The sequence below is a fragment of the Akebia trifoliata genome, chromosome 14 (genome assembly GCF_017979445.1).
Source record: "Akebia trifoliata isolate Shusen 1 chromosome 14, ASM1797944v1, whole genome shotgun sequence".
NCBI lineage: Eukaryota > Viridiplantae > Streptophyta > Magnoliopsida > Ranunculales > Lardizabalaceae > Akebia > Akebia trifoliata.
The window spans coordinates 896310-911843 of NC_141388.1; the positions used below are offsets into that span (position 1 = coordinate 896310).

The 15534-nt window shown below is 34.0% G+C and overlaps 1 protein-coding gene and 1 pseudogene across 2 annotated transcripts; both read left to right on the plus strand.

Annotated features, from left to right (window-relative positions):
* Positions 1-651: 651 nt before the first annotated feature.
* Positions 652-4974, plus strand: LOC147385283 (putative auxin efflux carrier component 1b). The gene is made up of 6 exons (XM_086423696.1): positions 652-2429; positions 2703-2979; positions 3069-3154; positions 3504-3661; positions 3799-3875; positions 4671-4974. The coding sequence occupies exons 1-6, from the start codon at positions 1256-1258 to the stop codon at positions 4735-4737; spliced, it is 1839 nt and encodes a 612-aa protein (XP_086279822.1). The 5' UTR covers positions 652-1255; the 3' UTR covers positions 4738-4974.
* Positions 4975-7586: 2612 nt separating this feature from the next.
* Positions 7587-12402, plus strand: LOC147385284 (rac-like GTP-binding protein ARAC7; annotated as a pseudogene). Its single transcript, XR_015172062.1, has 8 exons — positions 7587-7897; positions 8377-8464; positions 8564-8673; positions 8936-8999; positions 9163-9227; positions 9312-9377; positions 9468-9573; positions 12159-12402. The product of XR_015172062.1 is annotated as a rac-like GTP-binding protein ARAC7 (transcript).
* The last annotated feature ends 3132 nt before the right edge of the window (positions 12403-15534 follow it).

Genomic DNA, 15534 nt, shown 5'->3' on the forward strand with positions numbered 1-15534 from the left:
CTAGAACATCAACGGGTTAAATAAAAAATTACCCCTCCTCTTATCCCATAATTTCAAAAATCATCGAGAGGAGACTCATGCCATGGCCTAAATGGCTAAATCTTCACACTTATTCATGTTTTGATTCTTTATTTTCTTTGGTGATTTTTATGATTTTTCTTTCCTATAGCTTAGCTAGGGAAAAAATTAATGTCTCATTCAGGATAATCGAGATAACTTATCAAATCATCTTAGTATTATTCTTGCATGAAATGATACGGAAAAAAAAATTGAGATTGAAAACCATGCCCCCATCCCCAAAAATGATCAAAAGAAAAATACAGGACAAGTGCAGTTATTTCTTCCATTACTGTTATTTCAGAATATTAATGCACCATTGATCCAGAGAACGTTATAAATCGAATGCATATGGGCAGATTCATGATTTCTTGGAATGTCAATTTTTGCTAACACCACCCCAATTCATATGTAAGTCACCAAAGAATTAGCATACATCTTCGGTACTGTTAGCTAAAGTTGGTGTGGTAATAGAGACTCTGAAAAAAAAATCCGGGATTGGAGAAAATGTTATTTAAAAATCATAATTAAAATATAGTCTGCTGAGAATCTTGAAAAGTTCTGTTGTAATTGAAAGCACTCGGTTCTTTCTTTTCTTTTGATACTGTTGAAGGTTGGGTCTTTTTCTGAGAGATTGCTTTTCATTCCTCTCTGTCTCTCTCTCTCTGTAATCTCTTTAAAGCTTTTCAAAAGAACGCTCTGCTGTTATTTCTTGACATTGAAATTACACTTCCCCTTCATCTCTCTCTTTCGCTCTCACCCACACACGCTAGTTGAACTTTTGATAATGGGTTAATGCGTGTTTCCTTCACTGGTTCTTTGGTTCACCCTCACTTGGGGTGTAACTTCTCCAGAGGAAACTCTGTTCTTTCTATACTGGTTTGTAAGAACCGAGAACTAACAACTACGAACAGAGTTTTATTTCTCTGGGATGATAAGCTGTTCTCTGCTCAAGAATACCACCATTTACACCATCTTTGAAACAAATACCATCTGGGTTCTTCTTCCTCATTTCGTTTCCATTACTGGGTCATATCTAGTTTCGATACAAAACAGCGATTTTTCTATATTTTACAGCTAAATCTCCACCAATAAACATAAAAAATCGGGTAACAACTTTGGGTTCTTCGATTCAGCTTATTTCATACTCTGGGTCTTCCACCAAAACTACTAAATCTAATCCAAAAACACAGAAAAAATGATAACTGGATCCGACTTCTACCACGTTCTTTCTTCTGTTGTCCCTCTCTATGTTGCCATGATCCTCGCTTACGGTTCTGTAAAATGGTGGAAGATCTTCAGCCCAGATCAATGTTCTGGTATCAATCGATTTGTCGCTCTCTTCGCTGTTCCCTTACTTTCTTTCCATTTTATCTCAACCAACGACCCGTACACCATGAACATCAGATTCATCGCTGCTGATTCTCTTCAAAAGATTATCATCTTAGCTATCCTTGCAATCTGGTCTAGAATCAGCTCACGAGGTTCTCTTGAGTGGTCTATCACACTCTTCTCTCTCTCAACTCTCCCCAACACTCTTGTTATGGGAATCCCACTTTTAAAGGGTATGTACGGGGATTCCTCAGGAAGTTTAATGGTTCAAATTGTTGTTCTCCAATGCATCATTTGGTACACTTTGATGCTCTTCTTGTTTGAATACAGAGGAGCTAAGCTTCTCATTGGAGAACAGTTTCCAGATACAGCTGGTTCGATTATTTCCTTCAGAGTAGACTCTGATATTATCTCTTTAGATGGAAAAGAGCCTCTCCAGACCGAAGCCGAGGTCGGGGAAGATGGGAAGCTTCATGTAACTGTAAGGAAATCAACGAGCTCTCGATCGGAAATCTTCTCTCGAAGATCACATGGGCATAATTCAACAGTTTCATTGACTCCACGACCATCGAATTTGACAAATGCAGAAATTTACTCCCTTCAATCGTCGAGGAATCCAACTCCAAGGGGTTCAAGTTTTAATCATACAGATTTTTATTCAATGGTGAATGGGAAGAATATGAGCAATGTGAGTCCAAGGCAATCGAATTTCGGGAACTTGGGTTTTGATGAAGAGAGTGGAATTGGAGGGTTTTCGAATCCGTCCAGGACTACGAATGGGATTTATTCACAGAGTAATGTGGTTCAAGGAAACGGGTATCCGGCGCCGCCAAGTGCTGGGATGTTTTCTCCTGCAGCGGGTCCGGGGGTGAAGAAGACGGCCAATGGGGCTGATGGGGGTAAGGATTTACATATGTTTGTTTGGAGCTCGAGCGCTTCACCAGTCTCTCAAGGAGGAATTCCTGTTTATAGAGGAGAGCTTGGGAATGATCACTATGGGGTTGCAGCAGGAGCTCATCCTACTGATAATCATCCAAAAGGTTTGAATATTTTGTGTCTGACTTGATTTTCTATTTGTTAGATTAGATTGTTTTTTAAATAGTATCTTTGATGTTTGTGAATATTTGGGATTTTATGCGTGTTTGATTAGATTGTTTTTGTTATTGATTTGTGAGATTTATGAGGTTTTGATTTGTTGCTTGTTCTAGTTCTTAACTGATTTATTTGCAAGTTTTGTTTGATTAGTTGAGATTTATTGTTATTCTATGGAAATTTTGTTGATCTTGTGTGTTTTATTTCTCTATAATCTTTAGAATACGAAGAGTTTGGTCGAGATGAATTCAGCTTCGGAAACAGGGCAGCTCCTAATGGGGTAGACCGAGATGGCCCGAGCCTATCAAAGCTTGGTTCGAGCTCTACGACGGAGCTCCATCCCAAGAATATTACTCATGGTGACTCCAAGCCCACTTCGATGCCTCCAGCTAGTGTGATGACCAGGCTCATTCTGATCATGGTCTGGAGAAAGCTCATCAGGAATCCAAACACGTACTCGAGTCTCATTGGTCTCGTCTGGTCTCTAGTGTCTTTCAGGTCTGTGGACTAATTGACTGACCTCTTGAGAGTATCTAATTTTTGTGATAAAAGAAATTATATCCTTTTTTATTTGCTTGTTTTTACAGGTGGGACGTCAAGATGCCTATCATCGTAGCACGATCGATAGCAATTCTATCAGATGCTGGTCTTGGGATGGCCATGTTCAGTCTTGGTATGGTTCTGATCTTAAACTTGAGAGTATCGTTTGGTTCTACTTCGTATCTGCTTGTATTTATTTTTTCAAGATCAACGGTTAAACTTAAAACACTAGAACAAATCGAAGGGAATAAGAATAAAATTGAAAACTTACATGTACCATTACAAGATTTATGTGGCTCGTCGGTGCTTACTGCCACAGATGAGATGATGGTGATCCCTAAAATGAATTGCACTTTAAATATAAACCAGAAATACAAAAAGTACATGTGACCCCCAATTTGGGTACAAGTGTACAACTCAAAGTCGAGTGGTGATCTTTCTTGACTTGCACTAGCTAATAAGCATGTTGTCGTGTTCTGCAGGTTTGTTTATGGCACTGCAACCTCGAATTATTGCGTGTGGAAACTCAGTTGCTGCCTTTTCGATGGCTGTCAGATTCCTCACAGGTCCTGCTGTCATGGCTGCAGCCTCTATTGTAGTTGGATTGCGCGGTGTACTTCTACACATTGCAATTGTACAGGTAACAAACTGCGAAAATTGTGGATTAACTTTCTTTCTTTGTCTCTTTGTTTTAATTTGGTCTCTTTTGAGTGACATGTTATCTCTATTATCTATTATCTAATCTGTGTGAGATATTTCTTGACTTCCAATATACAGGCAGCTCTTCCACAAGGGATTGTCCCCTTCGTCTTTGCCAAAGAATACAATGTTCATCCTGATATACTGAGCACTGGGTATGTATTTTTCATCCCATGTTTTTTGTTTTTGTGTTTTTTTTTTGATAAGTTTAATTTTATTTAGTAAAAGAGAGGATACCAAGAAAGCAAAGGCGGTCGAGTTGACCAGCCACAAAGCAAACAAGCACCACCCTTTACACCAAAAGAACATGAGACCTAAGATGTTTGGAACGAGCTGCTGAGTTGGTTTACTTCCCATATAACTGCATCTACACACGAGTTTTAGTCAAATCTATAACTTATTTTTTTTAAAATAATTTTTCCAAACTTCTAGTGATGGAGCCCATTTACAGTCATGGTGGCCATCCAACTGTAGAATGAGTTGACCACCCTCACCAAGAAATCAAGCCAATCCCACATAACCCACGAGTTTCAAAATCGCTCAATTTTTGGTGATGGACTGATGGTCAACATGGGGGACAACTCCTATGTGGAGTGATGGATGGATTGCTTTGCCTGATTGGGATGTATTTTATACTTGTATCATGTATGTAGTTGCAAGTTTCTCTGTTATTAGATTCTCATGTCCTGTTTGTTACGTATATTCAACGTGGGTCTTTATATTATAAGACCCGTCTTATTTACCTGGTCATCGTCTTCATAAACACATTGCATAACAAGTTTTAGGCATGATGTTTATGTGATACACAACCCTACCAAAGTCAGGTATTTATGTATGCATGACATCTTGACATGTTTACGTAAACGTCACGTGTACCCTCTAATCATAAGACGGTCGAGTGATGTTTCTCTTATAGAAGTTTGGGTTTGAAAAATTGTTTTGTTTTGCAGGGTTATCTTTGGGATGTTAATAGCTCTTCCAATCACACTAGTGTACTACATTGTTCTTGGACTTTGAAGCTGCTTAAGGAGAAGGAACTTTTCTGAGCAAGTTTATATTATTATACTGTAACTGGGTTAGATCAGATTTTCTTGAGCTACTTTGAAGAGAAAGAGAGGAATGGTGAGAAAAATGGGAAAGATATTACTGTTGGGGTTGCTTTTACTTTTACTTTTTTTTGAATCTGATCTATCCTTTTTTGGCAAATTTTTTTTTGAAGAAGTGAAGGTTGTTTTTGTAGCCTTAAAAAAGGTATCTGGAAACAAGGAAAACTAGTTATTTTCAATGGGTTGCCATGTGCAATGGAAAAATGCATTTTGGTAATTGGGACATTTAATTTGGAATTTTTTCGCATAGGAAAATCAATCTGAGATTTTATAGAATTCAAATTGATTAGTCATATGGGTTGCTCTCAATACGCACAGTATCTTGTGATTAGTCAATCAGGATTTTATAAAATCTCAGATTGAATTTTTATTTGACTAATCAAACAGATGTATGGGTTTCAATTGGAATGTGCTTGATTCCCTGGAAAACTTTGGGTAAAATAAATTCTTGGGAAAAAGTATGGCAAACGCTTGGATTTTCAGTTCAAAATCTTAATCTAATTATAAGAGCAGTAACAAGTACAATTCTACCATTTTTTTCTCTCCAAACTTAATCCCAAACAAGATGGGAAGAAACTGGATGATGTCTTCTCTCTTTCTTTCCTTTCTTTTACTGAGTTTCTATTGTCTCATTCCAAACAAAGCGTAAATGATCAGACGATGGGATGGGGGTGTCAACTACAAATAGTATTCTACTTTTCAAAGCATGTATATACTTTACAATTTAAAGTTAAATAATGGAAAATAATAAATTAGGCATGATAACCTTCATTTCAATAATAATAATAATAATAATAATAATAATAATTAGGACTGCAACCTAGGCGGGCTGCGATAGTTTGGTGAGCCTGGTCAAGTTATGTAGAAAATGAGTTGAGCCTAAATTAGAATATTTCAATTCAATTTTAATTGGGTTGGGCTCAGGTTAAGGAAATGAGCAACCTGACTCAACCCAAACCGCATGTTATCTATTGATATATAAACATTTTTATTTACCTTTTTTATTTCAACTTATTATTATGACTTGTGGACAATTAGTTATATTAATGTGAACTTTGGTTTGATATGGTTTGTCTAAATATTCTCTCAATGATAGATTTGAAGGTTGTATCTAATTTTATTTTCTCGTAGTTTTGTTTTTTATTTTGTTTATCTTTTTTAAAAATGTTAAATTTATTTGTTAATCAAAGTGAAATTATGATTTTTCAACGAACCCAATCTAATCACTCAAAATTATCTAAACTTAGTTTAATGGAACCCAACCCAATTTTATAATCTCAAGCACGGGTTGAATTTGGGCTAGTGAGCTTAGGCCTGATGGTTGGATTGAATTGAACTTGGGTTGAAGGTTCCACTACTTGAGTTGAGTCTGGATTTATCTTCCAACCCGTCCAGATTACAATCATAATAATAATGATGATGATGTTGTTGTTGTTGTTGTTGTTGATGGGCCATTTTAAATAATAAAATCCCATGGGGTGAGTGATTTTTTGCTCACAAAATTTCTTGTCAATGTGTCCTTAGACTCTCTAACGTGTGCCATGTCAAGCCTAATAAGGCTAATTTTGTAAATTGGGGATTCCATTCAATACACACGCTCTCATGTGATTGGTGAATCTCACTCACGGTGCTATTTTCTAAAACCTGGGCAACCCCTAACGATCTACGAATTAGATTTTCCATTTTAAGAACCTGGTAAATCTTTTATATACTCTTCAGATTTTTTAGAAAGAATGGCCGAATTGGTACATCAATCTGATTCAATCATCTTAATTTTATATGTCATAAATTTCAGATCCATCAAAGATTGGAATAGGGTATTTCACTTTCTTCAGTTTGAATTCCTCATTGTCCATCTAAAATCAAATTGTAAGGTTCCAATTGAGTGAAACAGACCATATTTTGAATATATTTTATCTTCTAGACAAGCAAGATTGGTGGTCAATAATGAGGTTACCAAGTAGGAATACATGTTTAAAATGGCAACGGAAAATTTTCGAAAAAAATGGAAAAAAAATGATAATAATGAAAAAAACAATAAATATAAAAATAAAAAATCAAAATCAAAATTATGAAAAAATTATAATGTATTGGACATTTTTTCTAAGTTTTCAATATATTTTTAATACTATTGAATATCTACGTATGATAGTATTTTTTCACGTATAATTATACATTTTATGAAGTTAAAAAGTTTAATCTTCACCTTATCTTTTGAGAAGAATAAAACACTTGAAAAAATTTAAAAATCATAACATCAAAATATTATCCTCAAATCTCACATTAAAAATAACTACAAGACAATAAAAATTAATCATATATAAACATATATGTTTTTATTTTATTAAAAAACGTGTTTAAATTGAAAAAAAAAATGTGTTTTAAATGTAAAAATACAATTTTTTTTGAAGATGAAGTTTTTTCTTGTTTCAATTGTTAGAGTTACGGAACACGTTCCAAACAATACATTTTCGCAAAAAAAAAGATTTTTATTTCCAACATGAATATGATCCATCAAACCATGATGATCAGATATATATCTTGTGATGAATCAATGAGTGATCAAGGCAAGGGTGCCATGTGGCACGTTGTGGAGAATGGGACTAAGCTTGCAATCCTTCTCCGGGTAATACAATACAAGATCTAAAGCATGGAATCCAGTGAGAGATACAGCAATTTAAGGATTCGGGTCCCACTCCCACAGGCCACAAGCTCAGATGTGTCACGAAATTTATTGAGAGGTACAAAAATTGCAGTGTGACCGTTTGGCCTTGACTACCTAACACCATAACTCTTCTACTCTATTTTATTTGTTTTTATAATCTTTTTCTTGAAACAAACAACAAATAACCTCTCTATATTGTCAAGTACTGATCTTTGCATTTTTGGATGGTTTTCTCTTCTTCTTCTTCTCTCTGATTCTACTGTTTCTAGAGAGCTATTAGTGTAGAAATCCTTCTACAGTAGAGAGTATGAATGCTTCAAAGTTCATTAAATGTGTGACAGTTGGAGATGGTGCAGTTGGGAAGACATGTATGCTCATTTGTTACACCAGTAACAAGTTTCCCACTGTAAGTTTTTCTTTATATTTTCTTCCTCCTAATGGGTTTTCTAGGAAAACAGTTATTGGGGTTAGTTTTACTCTTATTTCCATTTTTATTAGCCTTTTATGCTCAAACATTCAGAATTTTGTTTTATAAATTTTATTGAGATTATTCTTAGCTTGTGGCTTCAGTTATGTGCATTTCTTTGTTAAATGGCATACTATTTTCATCAAATTTTTTTCCATTATTATTATTATTTTTTTCAATTTTATCTGCAAGAGACCAAGAATTTTCACACATTTTTTAGTCAGTTCTACATGTTTTAAACTGGATAATGTAGTAGTCATAACACATTTGTTCCTCATATTTTACCCTTTTTTTTTCATGAAAAGAAACAAGTTCTTGGTTTTCCTTTTTCATTTGTTTTTTAGATTAATAAATCATTAGTGAGTTGCCAGTATGTCTAAAGAATTTCTCTCTCTCTCTCTCTCATATATTTTTGGCAGGATTATATTCCCACTGTCTTTGATAACTTCAGTGCTAATGTGGCTGTGGATGGGAGCATTATCAACTTGGGACTATGGGATACTGCAGGTATTTTCCTATTCCTAGGTTGCAGTTTTCTGCTTTATGTTTGGGATTTTTTGTCTTTTTAAAATAACTAATATTTGGTCTCTTTTTTTGAATTTTCAGGGCAAGAAGATTATAGCAGGTTGAGGCCACTGAGTTATAGAGGTGCTGATGTATTTGTTTTAGCTTTCTCTCTACTCAGCAGGGCAAGCTATGAAAATGTCCTTAAAAAGGTAGTAATTTACTGTTAATGCCTAGAAAATTTTTCTCCCTCTTTGCTTTATTTTATTTCTTTGTTTGAATGAAGTTTATAAAAAATGGGTAATCATTTCCTCTTCCAGCACCCCACCCCTTTTCTCTCTCTCTCTCTCTCTCTCTCTCTCTCATTCACTTTTTTGTTGTGATTTTATAAGCTCGATTGAGTAACTTCCAATAACCTCAAGTCCTTGATTTCTTTTGTTTTAATAATATTTGATTCTCTATTTTTTTAAACAGTGGATGCCAGAACTCCGTCGATTTGCGCCCAATGTTCCAATTGTTCTTGTTGGAACAAAGTTGGGTAAGTGACAAGCTAATATATTTCCAATTCACATTCCATGTCTATTTCCTTGTATAGATATGCATTTGCAGTTATATGGGCATTATGATTTCATTTCTATAATTACAGTCTTTCTGTTATTGTGTTCACTTCATTTCTTTTAACTTTATTTTTATATATTCAGATCTTCGTGATGGCAAAGGTCATCTTACTGATCATATGGGCTCTGGTTCTATAACAACTGCCCAAGTATGTAAAGGTTATATATTCATTGTATATGTTATTTTAAAGGATTAAAGAAAAGCTGAATTCGTTCGGTACTTTGATATTTAGGGAGAGGAGCTGAGGAAACAAATTGGTGCGGCTGCTTATATTGAGTGCAGCTCTAAAACTCAGCAGGTATCTATCTTGGAATTACTTGAGAATGGTTTGGATTGTTATTCGTATTTTTTTTTTGGCTTTTAAGGTTTTATTCCTTTTGATTTGTAGAATGTCAAAGCTGTTTTTGATACTGCAATCAAGGTTGTCTTCAACCTCCTAGGAGGAAAGAGATGGCAAAGAACAAAAGGCGGAGAAGGTCTGGTTACTCAATTATGTAAGTGCTTAACTAAATCTATGTTATGTAGCTCTGTTGAAATTAGAATAGTAATTTTGATTGAATTTTTTGGAACACACTTCACTTATTATGCAAATACTTCTAAATCTTTTCATGAATCGGTGATTGGTAGTTACTTTTGATAAATTTGGGCGTCCAACTCAAAAACAATTTCAAAATCCTATGATTTACGATTTGATTCCTATTATTTGAATCCAATCTGCAATATTAGCCCAAACAATTTGAATATTATGTATGGATCCCATTAGATGAAGATTCTATGATTACTTTGTGAATGTTTTGATTTAAGTGTCATTCATCAACATTCCATCTAATATTTTGATTTGAATAGAAAGCATAAGAAACACTTTTTAGGTGAGAACATTGACTTCTATATTTGTGTTCTTTTAGGAGAAACTAGTGTGCATTTAATATTTACCTAACCTCACCCTAATACAGATACCAAGAAATACATGTCCATTCACACTGTTTAAAAAATTGAGAATTAATACTCTTGGTGGGATATGGATGTTTGTTTAATTTGACTAATGCAGCTTTGGATGATGAAATTTGGTTTTCTTCTTATGTCGTATATTGCATAGTGATGGTCTAGCAGTCTATCTACTTCTGGTGTGATATTTTATCAAAAATCTAAATATAGTATGTAAATTATAGCGCCTTTTAATGTTCGATTGAAAGTGGTGCTAATTATGTCACTCCATGAAACAGTAATAAAACTATCACTTTAAACCATAGTTACCAAAGTCGCTGACTTTTTTCAAAAAATCATGTTTAAATTGCGATTTTAAAGACTGGCGATTAATCACGACTTTTTGAAAAAGTTGCGATTTAAACAAAAAAAAATGTTTTTTTTTTTTCCTACTGAGCAAGCTATTTTAAAAGGGTTTTTTCAAAGACCATTTATTCTTAAGTTTAAAATAAGATTTGATGATATAAATGATTATCTCGATTTTTTCCCAATTTTTTTGTTTTTTTCGACTTTTTACCTTGCCGACTTATTCCCAAACCCCAACTTGGTGACTATGCTTTAAACTAGGTGAACGAGTAAGGACTATGAAGAGCATGGTTGTCTGTTTTTTCCTTAGGAAGCTTACCATGCATTGTTACACCACCTAAGAATGTAATTAGTCCAATTCTATCGTCTTCTGTGACCACCATTACTGACACTTCCAAATGTGGTTACTAATGTTGACCATTCATTGTTACTAACACCATGTCTATTACCAAGTGAAATTCTCTAAGGACGAGCATTAATTTCAATCACGTCAGGATCCTACAGTTTCCTAGAATTTGAGTCCGAACAGACTCATATTCAAAAGGGAGCTTAGATATTAAGAATGTCTAAGAAGTATCTCCAATGCTCTAATATCTTGTAGCTTGGATTTTATACAAAAGGAAGAGATGTATTAAAGAAGCGAAAAACCAGTTGAGGAAGATAAGAAATGGGAGAACAAATAAGTAGCGGAGGAGGATGCATGTGTCACACTTGTTGCCACGGCCCCTCGCACAGGTTAATTTAAGTCAGTGGAGAGTTATTTTATGAAATAGGGTAAGCGATAAGCCAAAATTAACATGCCATATGTGTTTTTAAAATACTTAGTTTATAGGATATGTTTTCTACTTGGTAATAGATTTTTTTTTACCAAATAGGATGCCTGCAGTACTCACATTTACTTAAATTTGCTTTTAATCATTTTTCAAATAAATGCCCATAAATCATATGTACGAAAACTCTCTCATACAACCCATAACTCTTGCCTATCCTGATGGAATTGTTGAATCTCCTTTGAAGTTAGCTGATTGTCTTTCTTTCCATGTTTGTTTTCTATTCCAACAAGAAGACCCTAGGTTGAAGTTGTATATTTATACTTTGACCTGATTACATAAATACCCTAGGTCTAACAAGAACCCAATGCGCAATCTGAATACAAGACATCTATTCAACAACCACATCTTCCGTCATTGAAAGATCAGGATTCATGTTAGGTGGCAGATCTTGTATACCAGCTGCCAACTTAATGCACGTCCCACCTTTGAATCAAACGGAGTTAGCAACTCAAACTCCATGAAATTCTCAAAACATAACATAAGCTGCGACCAACCTCTCAAGATAGATGTTGGCTGTAAATCAAATTGTAGCAAATCTATCAAGATATAAAGTGAGCTACTACAACATCTCAAGATAGTAAAAATTCAAAATTGTCAGATGTGGTAAATCTTTCAACATAGGAACTGATTTGTAATTGAAAGATCCTACAATCGTACACCAAAACTATTATATAGTGAAACAATCTTTGCCTTTACACAACTCAATGATCTTAATGCCGATTTGATTTGAATCTTATTCTTTACAATTACAATTTTATGGTCCCATTAAATTCTTACTCTCAGAAGAACCAAATTAATTTATAATCTGTTTGGATCAATTTTTTTTTTACCATAATAACGACCCGTTAAGTTAGTAATTTATTACTAAAATACATTTATTTCTCCTAGTTCATAATTTAGCTTACAATTGTATTTTTCCACTGTCCTATAATTTGAATGAACATTTCCTTCTGCAGGAGCATCATGTGTGGTGGCTGTGTTAATTAGGACACATATGCTGGTGTGACTTGTTGTAGACACCTACTCTTGGCATGCGATTTTGAGTTTCTGATTAGCCAATATGTTCCTGTCAGAGATGTTTCACTTATCTATGTATGTTTGTATGTGTGTACGCAACTATGTGTGATAGCAGCGGCAACATTGACTTAATGTTGGTTTGTAGTTTACAGAGAAGGGCTGAGGAAAATTTTAATTCTCTCATGCTGTTGTACTGTGGTAACATCTTTAGATTTGTTATTACTGTTTTTCTGTAAAATTATGACTTATCATTACCTATTGTATTTAAATCTAATCAGGTCCTCATTAAAAAACTTTCCATTTTCCAGTTTAGCACTTGCTTGCTAGTGGAAATTTCTTTTCAGTGTTACATTCGCAGTTTGGAGAAGTCCTCCATTTTTCACATTAACAATAACTAATGGCTGTTTCGTCGGTGGTGTCTGCTATCGGGGGTTGATTTTTGTGATGTTACTTAACAGTGTTTCTTGGGCATTTCATGGCTTATTCTTTTAGGGGATTGAGAATTAGTATTGTTGTTGAGCATTTCTTGTTTGTCATCGTTTTGTTTCTGTTTCATTTTTGTTGTGAGATGTCTAGTATTCTTATTGGATTTTTTCTTTTTTCAACTTCTATAAGTCTCGAGTTCTTTTAGAGTTAATTTAGTGGGTGTTGGAGAAGAAAATGAGTCATAAATGAATTATTAGATATTATTAGAAAGTTTTAATTGGTGTGATAGCACATGAAAAGAGGACAATCGAGTTCTAGATACAATTGGTTTACATCAAGGAATGGTTTTGAGTTCATATTTATTGGTCCTAGTTAAACATGAGGTAATTGCTCATTTTTAATGACATTAGACATGAGTATATATATGTTTGTTCTTAGATAAAATAATTGTTAATTATTGAGATCATTTTTAATAACATAATGTTGTGGAGCTTGATGGTACTGGTCAACGAGGTATTGTAAATCAAGTTATATTTTCATGTTGGTTGAGCTTGTTAGGGGGTTCGGGGCAAAGCCCTAGAAAGAAAAAAATTTCAAGGGTATTTTCATAACTTCATTATTATTATGTAAAATCTTAGTTAGATTTTTTAAGTATTTATATTTCTCGTTTTTGGTGAAAGGGTATAATTTGTAACTGCGAGTTTTCTCTTTATAATGGAATCTGTGTGATCTGTGGATGTACCTCAATCTTGAGAGAATTACGTAAAATTTGTTTTTTTGTGATTGATTTGAGTTTTGTTTTGATTCGTTTTTTGATTTGATTGATTCTGTTTTTTTCTCAACACATAAGATATGAGTTCATATTTGTTTGTTCTAGTACTTATAGATAAAGTGATTACCTATTCTCGAAGATAATTTTAATAAAATGAGACATGGTTTTGGACGGTATCATGGCTTTAAATCTCGTTTGAGATTGAGACGACTCGTCCAAGTTGTCTCGGTATTGTCCACCAACGAGACGAGTGGACAAATCATCTCAAAGATATGGTTTGTTCTAATTCTAAGGCCTTTTTTTTATAAAATCTCCTCCAAGACAACTCAATCTTGTTCATGGACGAGATGAGACGTCGAAATGAATTTTAAGACCATGAACAATATTGAATGGAAGAAGAAGATTCGATTACCCAATCTTAAGCCAAAAGTGTTGGTCTCATTGAAAGGGATAAAAGTATACAAACATTTGCCTTTTTTTTTTGGCTTTCTTTCAAAGGGATAAAAGCATCCACATTTCTGGCCTACCATATCCCAACCCAATAGTTTATTAGTAGGCCCCTAATCAAAACGTAGAACAATCACAACTAATAACAATGTGGAAACTTCAAGGACAAGTTTTGTTTAATTTAAGAGAAATTTTGTTTTATTTATAATTGAACTAATCTTAATCTTAGATTATATATACATCTATATTGAGCTTCTCTTCGTATATCTTACACAGATGATCCGATCTTTAAATATTATAATTGGGAAATTGTTTGATTATCTTTAACATGATCGAATTGAACTCAGGACAACTAATCTAAATCTCAGTGAAACATTGAATTTGTAATCACTATTTTGCTTTTTGTGAGAAAAAAAAAACCCAATTGAAATGGAGTTTCTCTTCAAACAAGAACCCAAGTCAACTATTCAATCAAATGATATTTAACGTGTTTCTCATATCTTCTCGAGAAACAAATGTGGTGTTTCTTTGCAAAAATCATGTTCAGGTGGCAAATATGCGACCGCAATCTAAAATTAATTCTAATCTAACTTTGACTTGTGTTAACAGTCTATATCACTAGTCCATTTTTTTTTTTCTTTCAAATTAATGTTAATTTTTAATGTACAACGTCTAGAGAGCATTAATGGTTTCTTGCACTAAACGTGGGAACAACTCTAGCCCCATGTTCTTGCATGTTCAAATACAATAATTTAATACAACCCACCCTTATTTACTTCTTTTTAATCCACCCACTCTATGTGAAGAACATATTCAAAGTTGGTACCCTCCTCTTATGCTCTCAACCTTTTTTATCCCCTTTATTCCATTAAAATTTAAAAAAGAGAGGAAAAGATAGATGGAGTGGGGGACGACAGAATAAAAGAATTTTGTCTTACATCATGAACCAATCTTCCAAAAAGAGGAATAATTTTATCCCATTTGATTTACTTTCCCTAAGTTGGGACCATGTAAGGCTTATTTATGATTTGGAAACTTTCATTTGGATCAATTTGAAATGTTTTGGAGGGCCAGTAAATAGTGTTTTATATGTGTTTGTCTCTTAGTAAATTGACCAATTTTGTTATAGTGGGTATCAGAGCAAGGGAGACTTTCAAACACTAGCTGTAAATTTGGTCCAAAATATTTGCACACCAATCACAATCTCTCAACATAATCAGCCTCCCACATAATTGATGCATTATCACATTTTTTATTTAAAAATCAAACTTATACTAAATAAACATTATTATTCTTTTAATATCATCCCGAGCCAATAAAAAAGTGTTTAATAATCATTCAAGGAACGCCCTATGAACTAAATGAAATGCATATCATACTTCACATTACAACGTGATCAATCATCATCATCATCATTATTATTAATTAATTAATTTATTTTATTTTATTATTTTTTTTGGGGGGTAGGTGGGGGGGATGGACTGTGATTGGGGCTTGAGACCAATCAAATGAGACTAGGCCCTAAAATCATGGCACCAGTATATACTGGTGTCATATCCGCTCCTATAAATTTGTTTAACTAAGATAAGATTAGTAAGAGTCGTGCTGGGTGACACAGGGGTGACACAATGACGTCGTGCACATTACCGTTGATGCTTTTCTGCGAGATA